Source organism: Capra hircus, chromosome 2, assembly GCF_001704415.2.
Source record: "Capra hircus breed San Clemente chromosome 2, ASM170441v1, whole genome shotgun sequence".
Classification (NCBI taxonomy): Eukaryota; Metazoa; Chordata; class Mammalia; order Artiodactyla; family Bovidae; genus Capra; species Capra hircus.
The window spans coordinates 11,281,077-11,294,379 of record NC_030809.1 but is presented as its reverse complement, the minus strand read 5'-3'; the positions used below and the strand labels follow the sequence as shown (position 1 = coordinate 11,294,379).

General features: G+C 53.0%; 1 protein-coding gene across 1 annotated transcript in view; it reads right to left on the bottom strand.

Moving 5' to 3' along the window:
* Positions 1-7,502, bottom strand: part of OPRD1 (opioid receptor delta 1) — a 42,902-nt gene extending 35,400 nt beyond the window's left edge. The window contains exon 1 of the mRNA XM_018057063.1: positions 7,028-7,502. Within this exon, the coding sequence (XP_017912552.1) occupies positions 7,028-7,254 (227 nt within the window). The 5' untranslated portion in view covers positions 7,255-7,502. The remainder of the gene's footprint in view (positions 1-7,027) is intronic.

The window sequence follows — 13,303 nt, the reverse complement described above, 5'->3', positions numbered from 1 at the left end:
GGGTCTGGAGGGGTTTGGGAGCCAGGAAGATCTGGGTTTGCCCCTTTCTGGCTGTGAGAGGCACCTGCTCCATCTGAGCCTTCTGGTCCTCATCTCTCACTCCCTTGCAGGCCCATCGTGGCTCGGAGGAGCCTCTGGCCCTTGGCAGGAATGCGGGAGTGACTCCTCTGGCTTCTCCCTGGTGTGCCTGTGAGTTACACACACTCCCCAGAAAGTAAACCCAACAGGCTGGGAAGCCAGGCCCCGGGGCAGGGCCAGGAGGCACAGGGACACTGGGCAGGACTGCAGCTGCCCTCCCTGCTCAGCCTCACCAGGGCTCATCGGCCCAGCCTCCTGCCTTCTACAGGTCCCACAACACTGCAGTTTGAAAGGGACAACCAAGACTAGGATTTCCGGGGCCTGCCCAAGGTCATCCAGCTCTCCATTGCCCTGATCCAACCCCTTCCAATCTGCCCCATGTCCCCCTACACCAAATTCATCCTCTTGAATTCCATTCTGCACAGACTGCTCCAAAGTCCTCTTCCCCATGGCCCGTGACTCAAAGTTCCCTCATTTCCCAGCATGGCTGCCTTACCGTGGGCCCAAGAACCCATCCAGTCTCACAACTCGAGCCTCAGCACAGCCTCTAGCCCCTCATACAGCCATGCTGGGCCTGAATCCAGGCTTCTCTTAAGTCCTCCCTCCCCTCTCCCCCCAGAATAGTAGTAACAGTGTTAGTCACTCACTTGTGTACAACTCTTTGCGACCCACTCTGGACTGCAGCCCACCAGGCTTCTCTGTCCATGGAATTCTCCAGGCAAGAAAACCAGAATGCACTGCAATTTCCTACTCCAGGGTATCTTTCTGACCTAGGGATTGACCCCAGAGAGGTGAAAGAGGAGAATGAAAAATCTGGCTTGAAACTCAACATTCAGAAAACTGAGATCATGACTTCCAGTCCCATCACTTCATGGCAAATATTGGGGGAAAAAAATGGGGCTCCAAAATCATTGTGGACGGTGACTGCAGCCTTGAAAGTAGAAGATGCTAGCTTCTTGGAAGGAAAGCTAAGACAAACCTAGACAGTGTATTAAAAAGCAGAGGCATCACCTTGACAACAAAGGTCTGTCTAGTCAAAGCTATGGTCTTTCCAGTAGTCATGTATGGATGTGAGAGTTGGACCATAAAGAAAGCTGAGTGCTGAAGAATTGATGCTTTCAAACTGTGGTGCTAGAGAATACTCTTGAGAGTCCTTTGGACGGCAAGGAGATCAAACCAGTCAATCCTAAAGGAAATTAACTTTGAAGATTCATTGGAAGGACTGATGCTGAAGCGGAAGCTCCAATTCCTTGGCCACCTGATGCAAAGAGTTGACTCATTGGAAAAGACTCTGATGCTGAGAAAAATTGAAGGCAGGAAGAGAAGGGGGTGACAGAGGATGAGATGGTTGGATGGAATCACCAATTCAATGGACATGAGTTTGAGCAAACTCTGGGAGATGGTGAAGGACAGGGAAGCTGGCGTGCTGCAGTCCAAACAGTCAGACATGAATGAGCGACTTAACAGCTCCAGTATTGCAGGCGGATTCTTTACCATCTGAGCCACCAGTAAAGCCCCCACCAGAATGACTCCCTCCAATTCCCGGGGGCTGGCTCATGGAGCTCTTCTAATATGTGCAGCCCTCTTCCCCAGGAATTTTGGAAGGCAGAGACTGTAGTTGGTGGTTCATCACCAGCCCCAGGGCCTGGCTGCAGCTCAGCACTCAGCAGGTGTGCCTGACAACCCTGTTGAGGCGGACACCTGCTTGCAAGACCTTTCCCGCTTTGGCCCCTGGCGGCCAGCCCTGCCCCCTAGCACTCCTCCTTCAGCCACAGTGAACTTCCCCGCCCTCTGCAGTGCTGCCTTCTGATCATCTGAAGATTTCTTTGCTTGTGCTGTTCCCCCTGCCTGGAAGGCTCCATCCTCACCTCTCTGTGGAGCCAACCCACTGCTCCCGCCCGCATCACGACTCAGCACAGACACCACCTGCCCTGGCTGGGTGCCTCCAGACTCCGTCAGCTCTGAAAATTTGCAATTGTCCCTGGAGCTGTAACTTACTAGGGGGTCCAGGGCGCATGGCTGCGTCAGAAGCCAGGGCCCATGATGCGGCTTCAGCTGAGCATCTGGGCCGTGGGGGCTGCAGCTGGACAGGCCCGGCAGGGTCCGTATCAGCAAATACTTGTGAATGAGTAAATGTGTAGATGTTGCAGGAAGCAGGAAAGGACCCAAGGTGGAAAGTGTAGGCAGTCTCATGGCCACCAGCTCTGCCTGCCCGGAACAGCCACTGGGCTGCCAGTTAATCTCGGCATCTGGTGCGTGCTGAAGGCCTACTCTGTGCCCAGTGCTGTGCTGCGACCTTTACATGCATGATCTCACGTAGTCCTCCCAAGAGCTATCCTGATCACCGCAATTTTGCAGATGCAGAAAGGGGGCTCAGGGGAGTTAAGCCGTTTGCCCAAAGCCATGCCACCAGACACGGTAGAGCAGGGATGGTAGACCAGCACCACCTGACCTCCTGGTATGACCTTCTCCACTGCACTGTCTCACCTCACTGGGATCTCTCCTGGCCCAAGGGCCTCGGGGTCTGCAAGACCTCAGTCCAGGCAAGAGAGGGGAGAGAGACCAGAAGCCAAGAGGTTCACGCTGGGTCTCCAAGAGCAAGACAGGAGCTCAGGGCTCCCCCACTGAGCACTCATCCCAGCCACCCCTGGCACCTGGGCAGTAGACAGAGGGGACAACCAGAATGCCTCGCTCACCTGTCATGACCCGCCCCACACCAGGCTGCCAGGCCCAACCTCTGCTCCCTGCTTGCTCTATGCTGCAGCTCCCTGGGATGGGGGACAAAACACAATGCTCTACCAACACTACCGTGTCATCTTTAGGACAAGGTGCCTCTTAGGCAGGGGCTACGATCCACATTTTATAAATGAAGAAACCATGGGGCAGAGCAGCCATCCAGCCTGCCCAAGATCTGGGCAGGTGGCAGAGCTGGCATCCGATACAAGGAGAAGAGTCAGAAGAGACACCAGCCCAGGAAGAGCTCAAGGGGCAGAGTCATGAAGAGACAGGGAGGCCTGGGGGGGTGGGGGTGGGGGCTGGTGAGAGACACAGCAAGGTGTAAACACGCCCAAACCAGGGTCAGGGAGAGGGGAGGCAGCAGACAGGGCAGGCGGACGAGCGGCCACACCAGAGAAGCATTGACTCCGTTCTCCTCCCTGGATTCGGGGCAGGCAAACCAGGAAGTTCTGGGCCACGTACAGGGAAGATGGCATCATCACTGATGACTTCTGAAGACGGAGTCATCAGAGATGCGGGGATCCTTAAGCCCTTCACACTCCACTCCACCTAGCTGGGAAGGGAACTCTGAGATGCCAGCCCTGCTCAGGGCATGACTCCACCTGGAAGGAGGGTTTGTTGGGCATCTGCTGTAAAAACTCCCCAAGTCCCCACACTGGCTGAACTCACCCAGCAAGGGGAGGGAGGGAGCATCTGCCTGGGGACCACACATCCCCAAACTCCTGCTCACACTTCCTGGAAGCCTCAGAAATCACAGGCTGTTGGCTAAGAATGCGATTCCCAGAGGCCCCTCTTGTGTATCCGGAAGGGTGAACGGGCTTCCCAAGCATATCCTTGGAAGATGGGATGGGGGAACAAGGAGTGCTTTGTGCTCTGGGATTCTGAGATTCCTGTGATCTTTTTTTTTTTTTCAGCCTCTCATGTATGTCAGCTTTGTTCCTCACCTTTTTACTTAGTTACCCTCTCCTTACCTTTCAGCTCCTCAGAGCCCTTCCTGGAATTTCCAGATCAGGTGAGACCCTCCCTGATCCTGGGTCTCACAGCTCACTCTTCCATGGCCCTCAGCACAGCTGCAAACTTATCTCTGTTGGATGACTAGTGGATGAATGTCTATTTCTCCCAGACCTAAGCTCCATGAGGGCAGGGATGGTGGATTTTCTTCCCCACCATCACATCTCAGCATCTAGCATGGATTTTTATTGAATGAGTTTATTCTTTTCATTCCTTCACGTAGAAAAGGCTCAGACACAACATGTCTCCTTTAATCCTCACCACCACCCCAAACGTCCTGCTGTTATTTCACTTTATATGCGAAGAAACGAGCTTCGGAAAGGTGAAGTCACGAGTCCAAATAGACAGCAAGTAAGTGGCTTTGAACTCTGGATTTGCACATTGATGTGTCTGGCTTCAGAGCCCCAGCTCTGCCGCTCACCTCCCTCCTTCTTTGTCCCAACGGCCCTCTGGATCGCTTTTGCAAACCCTCCCCTGCTCTCCAAGTAGGCTGAGCTCAGGACTGACGGGCAGAATTCATCCATTCAACCACTCACTCATTCAGCCAATCAACTGACTCACTTACTGGTGGGGCTGGGCTCTGCATGGTCAGAGAACCATGGATACACCGGAGGTTTCCTTCATCCTGGATCCCCTCTGTCCACACACTGCTCTTGAGTCGAGCCCCAGACAGCTGCCCTGTCCCTAGCCTCCCTTTCAGTGGGGGAGGACTAAGTGCCAGGGCCTGCATTCCCCTCCCCAAGGACGGCAGCCTAAAGCACATGTGCTGAATAACACGTGTAGAGTCGCCGTGTTTTTGTCTCCATCATTCTCTGAGAATCCTAGGACAAGAGGAGGAATAGGATTCCGCCCCCTCTTTCTATGCAATTCTTTGTCCCCTACCCCAGGCAGCTCTGGAAAAAGTTCTGGACCTAGAGGAACAAGCCTCCTTGCCTCCCTCTGAATTGCAGCTTCCTCACCTGTACACTGGAGGTGACAATGGTGGAGATGCTAATGCCTATCCCACTGGCCTGCAGGCGAGGATGCAATCAGTCAGGCCCAGTGATCACATAGATGGCTGCCCCGGGAAATGCCTGCACAACACAGGGACCTAAGGGGCCCGCTATGCTGCTTGCAAAATGCACTTGACACAGGGTGATTTGGGGAAGGTTGATGGGCAGCACCCTAGCACATGGAGCCCAGAGCCTGCCCTCAGTGGACCCTCAGAAGGGAGAGGCCCTCCCCTGGCTCAGCAGGGCAGAGGGTTCACTCATCAGCTGACCAGCCAGAGGCCCCAGGAAAGAGACTGGAGGTGGAAGTGAGCACACTGACACTTGGCTTTCCCCAGATCAGAGCACTGAGACCTCCCCCTCAGCCCCCGAGAGCGCGAGTGCAGGAACCTGGGCTCCTGGAATCAGAGCTACTCCCAGGCCCACCTTAGGAAAAGCACCCCCTCACTCTCCTTCTGAGAATCTTGCTCCTCCTCCTCACACTGACTGGGTCCAGACACCATGCCAGCTGCATTTATAATGCTGAGTGCCACCTCACAAAAACCCTGTCAAAGAAGACTCTATTACTTCCGCATTCTATAGATGAAGAAACTGAGGCTCAAAGAGGCCAAGCGGTTTACCCCAGTGGCAGAGCCAGTTCGTGGATAGAATTGACACTCAGGTTGACTTGAGTCTGCAGGACTACTTCCCAAGGTAAAGTGGGGAGAGCCACTGACAAAGCAAAGATCACTCCTGCCTGTGCTTGGGGGAATTTTCCCACCGGAGCTGGTGGTGAGTCACTGAAAGAACAGGAAATTCTTGTGCCCTCCACTCCTCCTAGGGGAGCAAAGCTTCCCCCGGAATCATCCAAGCCAAAGCTCCCACAACACCCCCACACCACACAACACTCCAGTGTACCGTGCTCTGTCCAACAGAGATCTCCCATTCTGGAACTCATGGTCCCAGCTGCAGAGACTGGGTCTCTACCCCTAGACGGGGAAACTGAGGCAGGTGGGACAGATGGTGGGTGAGAGGAAAGGGCCCCCAGTGTGACAGGCATCAGCAATTGGGCCAAGACCACAGTTCACATCTCCAGCCTCTGAATCCACAATCTGCCCCCTGCCTTCTGCCCGGTCTGGTGGCACCAGGCCCCAGAGAGGTTCAGGATTGTCCCTTGGTCAGCCAGCACAGATGACCCATTTCCAGTTAACCAGGATGGGAGTTTCCTTTCAAGCCCTTTCGCCCGTGTCTGCATTGGCAGGGCTGGGCCAGGACTGCTTCTAAGCAAGCCCATGATGCTTTAGACTATCTGAGAAGGTCCCTGCACCACAGAGACACATAAAAGAGAACTTTACTTTCTGAGATGAAAGCATAAACTCCACTCCAGCCCAACCACATCACTTTTGCCAGAAAAAAAAACAAGTGTTGGAGAAGAGAAGGTGAGACAGGGGACATTTGTGAGGAGGATCTGCAGCCCCTGGGAATCCCGTAAAGAGCTCAGAACCAGATGGCCCCAGGGAAGGAAGCAGAGAGCGAGTGGCTGGCCCACTGTACCCAGGAACCATGGCGACCCCTTAGCAGATGCACACACAAGTGTCCAGAGCCACTAAAGAACAGTCACGTTGTCACTCACTCTGACAGAGAGAATTACCAACAGATAGTGTGAGACAAGCACATACACCAACACTGGAGCCCCAACAGATGGTCCCCAAATGTGACTTGGTAAGCGCCCGTCAGCACCATGCAGACACACAAGCGCTCCTGTGCCCCCACCTGCATCCTCAGCCCACACACCGCTGTCTCGCCGGAGGCCCAGTGCACCTCGGGCATCTCTGCCCACCACCACCAGGAGGTCCAAACATGCATCGGTACTGTCACAAACACAGAATCACGCACTCGCAAACTGTGACAGACACACAACTGTCACCAAACTGTCCCACACAGTCTGACACAGAAGTAGGGGGAGGCCAACAGATTACCCAATGTTAGTTAAACACGCGCGCGCACACACACACACACACACACACAAACACACACACACACACACACACACACACACACACGCCAGGGTCGCCCTCGCCATGGAAGCGCTCTTTCCGCTGGGCCCCCGGACGCCCCCTTCAGGAAGCCCAGAGGCCCCGGGTGTGCGGAGTCCGAGGTCAGGGTCCCAGGTCCGCGGTCCCCACCCTCACCCTTGGGGCCCTGCCGGGCGCTCCAACCCGCAGCGGACTCACCGGACGATCCCGAACATGACGAGCACGTTGCCCAGGAGCCCCACGGCGCACACCGCCGAGTAGAGCGCGGTGATGGCGATAGCCAGGGCAAGGGACGAGGCGCTCCGTGCTCCTGGCGGCCCCGACGCGTTGGCACCCGCGCTGGGGAAGGCGCTGGGGAAGGCGTCCGACGCGTTGGCGAGGAGCTGGGGCTGCAGCTCGGGGTCGCCGGAGGGGGCCGGCTCCATGGCGGCCAAGAGGCCGGGCTGCGTCCCTGCCCGCCGTGCGCCCTGGGCGCAGAGACCAGGTGCCAGCAACGCGCCAAGGGAAGAGGCTGCGGCCGGGGCCCCGACGCCGCCGGACGCTAAGCCCCGGCCTCCCTGCTACCCCCGCGCCTCCTCATCCGCCTCGCCGCCCGCACCGGCCCAGCCCCCGGCTCCCGCCCGCTCTCCAAGCCGGGAGAGCTCTGAGCCCGGAGCCGCTGCGGGCTCCTCGGACGCGCCCGCCGCGCGCACCACGTGGCCCGGAGGCGGCCGCCAGTCTGCCCCCGAGACCGGGGGCGGGCGCTGCAGCACCGGCTCGGAGTGGAGCCGGGGGAAACTGCCCACTCCCTCCCTAGGGACGCTCCGCAGGCTCGGGTGCGTCCGCGCGGACCGCAGCCGGGACTCACCGCCGCGTCTTTCGCTGCTTTGTGGGTGGGAAGGACCTGTATGTGAATCCCGCCCCTCACCCCTGCGCTAACAAGCAGAGTGACCTTGAGCAAGTCATTTAACATCCCTCGACTTCATTTTCCTTTTCTGTAAAGTGAGAATAATCACACCACCTCCTTCAGAGGATTGTTGGGGAGATTAACGATGCGGTTAAAGAATTTAGCTCAGTGCTGGGTACATAGTAAACGCTTCATAAATAACCATTATTGTCTTTTTTTTTTTTTTTGCAGCCCATTCATTTGCTCAACAGATCTTTTTTGGGTGCGGAATATAAGAGCCAGGTACTATTGAGGTGAATTCTCCAGGCAAGAATACTGGAGTGAATTGCCAGGCCCTCCAAGGGATCTTCCAGACCCAGGGATCAAACCCAGGTCTCCTGTACTGCAGGCAGATTCTTTACCATCTGAGCCACCAGGGAAGCTCAGCTGAGGGGCCGCTAGTGCATAAAGCCCTGCCTCCTTACAGCCCAGTGGGGGAGAGAGACCTCAATCCCAAGATCACACTGAGGAAGATCTGGTCACACACGGAGGAGAGTGAAGGAAAGCAGGGCACTCCTTTGGCGGGACCTACAAAAGCCAGGGGTCAGGACAGCTTCCCTGAGGAAATGCCGCTTAAGGTAAGATGTGAAGTGTGAGGAGGAACTGACTTAGGAAAGAGACTGGGGAGGAGCATTTCAGTCAAAGAAGTCACACATGGGGGCTTTCTGGTAGCTCAGTGGTGAAGAATTCGGCTACCAATGCAGGAGACACAGGTTTGAACCATCCCTGATCCAGGAAGATCCAACCTGCCATAGAGCAACTAAACCTGAGTGCCACAATTACCGAGCCAACACCTAGAGTCAGTACTCAGCAACAAGAAAAACCACTGCAATAAGTCCATGCACTGCAAGTACAGAGTAGCCGCACAGCAACAAAGATCCAGCACAGTCAAAAATTACAATAAAGTGTTTTTAAATATATATTTTAAATCACATGTGCAAAGACCCTATGTTCAGAGGGATAAAAGGCCAGGAAGAGGAGAGGACAGAAAGGGAGTGTGGGGAGAAGGTAGGATCTCAAAGAGCGTCTTAAGGATCTCTGTGGCTGCTGTAGGTGCAGGTGCAAAGAGGCCATTTCTGACATCTTCTCTCTGACCTGACCAGCCCCAACCCAGAGCCATCCTCGTTTTGGGGGCCCCTGTCCTTCCCAGAACATTCTCCCTATTGTTCCAGCACTGTGCTGAGCCCTTTATCCAAAGCAACACTTTGACATAGACTCCCCAGTTTACAGACAAGAAGACTAATATTCTCATATGGTAATTTTTATTTGGCCTCAGTTAGTTCCCCAACCAGGCATCAAACCCATGCCCCCTGCAGTGGAAGCAAGAAGTCTTAAATCACTGGATCCCCATATGGTAATTATTTCTAGCCAAGTTTGTTTCCTCCTTGGGAAGACCAGGCTTGATTGATCCCTGGACCCAATGGAGGGCTGCGGTCACAGTGGGGGCTCAGGAAATACTTGTTGGATGAATAAAGGACCCGGGTTGGGGGGGGGCGGATTTGAATGGGACAATACTGGAGTTCTTGAGCTCTGGACTCTGCGGTGACACTCTTGGCCCTGTGAGTGGCTGGCTGAGGACCCCTCACTCTCTGGCTTGAGTCATCCATCTATGCACAAGATTCCTACCCTTTCCCAGAAAGAACAAAGCTGGAATTCCCAAGATCATCGTCCTCTCCATTCTTTTCCTTTTTAAGAACGGTTTTGTTTGTTTGTTTGTTTATGGCTGTGCTGGGTCTTTGTTGCTGCATAGAGGCTTTCTCTAGTTCTGCTGAGTGGGGCTACTCTGTTGCAATGCGCAGGCTTCTGATTGCCGTGTCTTCTCTTATTGCGGAGCACGGACTGTAGGTGCATGGGCTTCAGTAGTTGCGGCTTTCAGGCTCAGCTGCTCCGTGGCATGATCCTCCCGGACCAGGGATCAAACTTGTGTCCCCTGCATTGGCAGGCAGATTCTTAACCACTGGAAGGGGAACCAAGGAAGCTCTCCTCTCCATTCTCTTTATCCCTCTCAGCTGCTGTCCAAGCCCCGCTACTAGCTACAGCAGACTCCCCACCCCCCAAGGCTTTCCCGCCCAACCATCTAAGGACTCATCAGACAGGTGATTTTTTTACTCTGTGGTCACGTGTGCTGCCAGAACTCTCTCCCTTGTCCCAAAAGGCCTGGTATACTCAGAGACTTTTCTGGTGCCAGAAGAAAGAAGTTGGAAAAAAAAAAAAAAGAAAGAAAGAAATTGGAACAGGACGCAGGAGGGCTGTTTCACTAGAGTTCCAGCCCCCTCCCAACTCCTCCAACAAGCCAAATTTTTTCCCACTTCAGGACATTTGCATATTCTATTTCTTCCACTGGGAAGGGCTCCGCCACCTCCTTAGGCTAAATGCTATTCATCCTTCAAGTTTCAGCTTAAATATCACTTCCTCCACGAAACCTTCACTGACTGCCCTCCTCCACTGCCCCATACAATTAGATCAAGCTGTCCTTATCATTTGTTCTCACAGCATCATGCACCTCTTCCGCACAGAAATTTATCTGGATAATCACTGGATTTGTGTGCATCACCTCTACAATAGATCTTGTGCACTTCTGCACCTCCTCCTTAGTGCTTGATGCGTGATTGACTAGAAAGCTCAATTCCACCTTTGGTGAGCTCCCCCTTTGATGAAGGAGACAGAGCATTTACAGCTACATACAGGACCTACAAATTCTCTTAAGCAACTCAAAACCCTTTGCATAAACTCTGCAGTCACATCTTATTTGGAACTGAAGTACGGATCTCCCCCGATTACAATGGGATTGTTGTTGTTCAGTCACTCAGTCACGTCCAGCTCTTTGCGATTCCATGGACTACAGCACGCCAGGCTTCCCTGTCCTTCACTATTTCCCAGAGTTTGCTCAAACTCATATCCAGTGAGTCGATGATGCCATCCGACCATCTCATCCTCTGTCGCCCCCTTCTCTTGCCCTCAATCTTTCCCAGCGTCAGGGTCTTTTCCAGTGAGTCAGCTCTTTGCATCAGGTGCCCAAAGTATTGGCCCTGAACTCCCAGCACATCCCAGCACCTCCAGGGCTTTAATCGCAGCCCTGAACTAAGGCTCACAATGGGATTATGTCCCAATAAGTCTATTGTCAGTTAAAAATATCATGGTAACTAAAAAATGTATTTAAGAGCTTCCCTGGTGGCTCAATGGTAGAGAATCTGCCAGCCAATGCAAGAGACACAGGTTCGATCCCTGGTCCGAGAGGATTCCATATGCCACAAGCAGCTAAGCCCGTGCACCATGACTACTGAGCCAGTGCTCTAGAGCCCGTGAGCCGCAACTACTGAGTCCACGCACCACAATGACTGAAGCCCTCGCATCCCGGAGTCTGTGCTCTGCAATCAGAGAAGCCACTGCAATGAGAAGCCTGTGTGCCACAGCCAAGAGTAGCCCTTGCTCGCTGCAACTAGAGAAGAGCCCACATGGCAACCAAGATCCAGCACAGCCAAAAAATAAATAAATAAAAAAGTATTTAATACACCCAACCTACCGAACATTATAGCTTAGCCTAACCTACCTTAAACATGCTCAGAACACTAACATTAGCTTCAGTTCCATTCGGTCGCTCAGTCATGTCTGACTCTGCGACCCCATGAACCACAGCACGCCAGGCCTCCCTGTCCATCACCAACTCCCAGAGTCCACCTAAACCCATGTCCATCGAGTCGATGATGCCATCCAGCCATCTCATCCTCTGTCGTCCCCTTCTCCTCCTGCCCTCAATCTTTCCCAGCATCAGGGTCTTTTCCAATGAGTCAGCTCTTCGCATCAGGTGGCCAAAGTATTGGAGTTTCAGCTTCAACATCAGTCCTTCCAATGAACACCCAGGACTGATCTCCTTTAGGATGGACTGGTTGGATCTCCTTGCAATCCAAGGGACTCTCAAGAGTCTTCTCCAACACCACGGTTCTTCGGCGCTCAGTTTTCTTCACAGTCCAACTCTCACATGCATACATGACCACTGGAAAAACCATAGCCTTGACTAGACGGACCTTTGTTGGCAAAGTAATGTCTCTGCTTTTTAATATGCTATCTAGTTTGGTCATAACTTTCCTTCCAAGGAGTAAGTGTCTTTTAATTTCATTGCTGCAATCATCATCTGCAGTGATTTTGAAGCCCAGAAAAATAAAGTCAGCCACTGTTTCTCCATCTATCTGCCATGAAGTGATGGGACCAGATGCCATGATCTTAGTTTTCTGAATGTTGAGCTTTAAGCCAACTTTTTCACTCTCCTCTTTCACTTTCATCAAGAGGCTCTTCAGTTCTTCTTCACTTTCTGCCATAAGGGTGGTGTCATCTGCATATCTGAGGTTACTGATATTTCTCCCAGCAATCTTGATTCTAGCTTGTGCTTCCTCCAGCCCAGCATTTCTCATGATGTACTCTGCATATAAGTTAAATAAGCAGGGTGACAATATACAGCCTTGACGTACTCCTTACAGTCAGGCAAAGCCAACTAACATAGAGCCTATTGGATAATAAACTGTTGACTGTCTAACTAATTTACTGGATACTCTACTGAAAGCAAATGGCTGTGTGGGCACAGGATGTGGTAAGTATACCAGCTGTTTTTCATGATCTCCTGGCTGAGTGGGAGCTGTGGTTCACTGATGCTGTCCACACCACATAGCATAGGCCTGGACAGGATCAAAATTCAAAATCCAAACCACAGTTTTTACTGAATGTGTAGCAGTTTTGCGCTACTGTGAAGTCAAAAAATCGTAAATCAAACCATTGTAAATAAGAGAACATCTGTCCTAGTTCCCAACTCCATCGCCTCCTTGGCTTTTGACTGTCACCAAACAGGTCTACCCTCACCCCTCGGCATTGCATTTGAGGCCCTTCCCAGTCAGGTGGCTCAGGGGGTAAAGAATCCGCCTGCAATGCAGGAGACACAGGAGATGTGGGTTTGATCCCTGGGTTGGGAAGCTCCCTTGGAGGAGGACATGGCAACTCACTCCACTATTCTTGCCTGGAAAATCCCAGGGACAGAGAAGCCTGGTGGGCTTCAATCCAAAAGGGTTGCAAAAGAATCTGACATGAGTGAATGACACAGGGACCAGTCTGGTCCTACCCAGGGTTTACTGTTCCCCTCTTCTGACTCCACCCCCTCTCCATACTGGGCTGGAGGAAATTTTTAAACACTGCATTCCACCATGTTTTTTTGAGTCCCTCTTGGGTAAGGAAATGCTATGGTGGAAAGTCACAGCTATGGTGGAGCCAAAAGACAGAAAGTTTCCCTTCACTTCTCTGAGCCTTAGTTTTCTCATCCAGAAAGCAGAGAGAGGCAGGATTGGTGTGAGGATCTGGTGAAACAACAGATGCTGTGCCAACTGAGAAAGGGCTGCATGAAAACAAGTTATGAAACCAAGAGCATGAGTCAGACCATCACCCTCTTAAAGGAGCTCGCAGTCAAGAAGCCGTGACAGACAAGTGAATGACCAAGCACGTGAGGGACGTTATTGCTGAGACGCCACACGTGCTGTCATGGGCTGTGCCTTTGCAGAGTTTGCTTG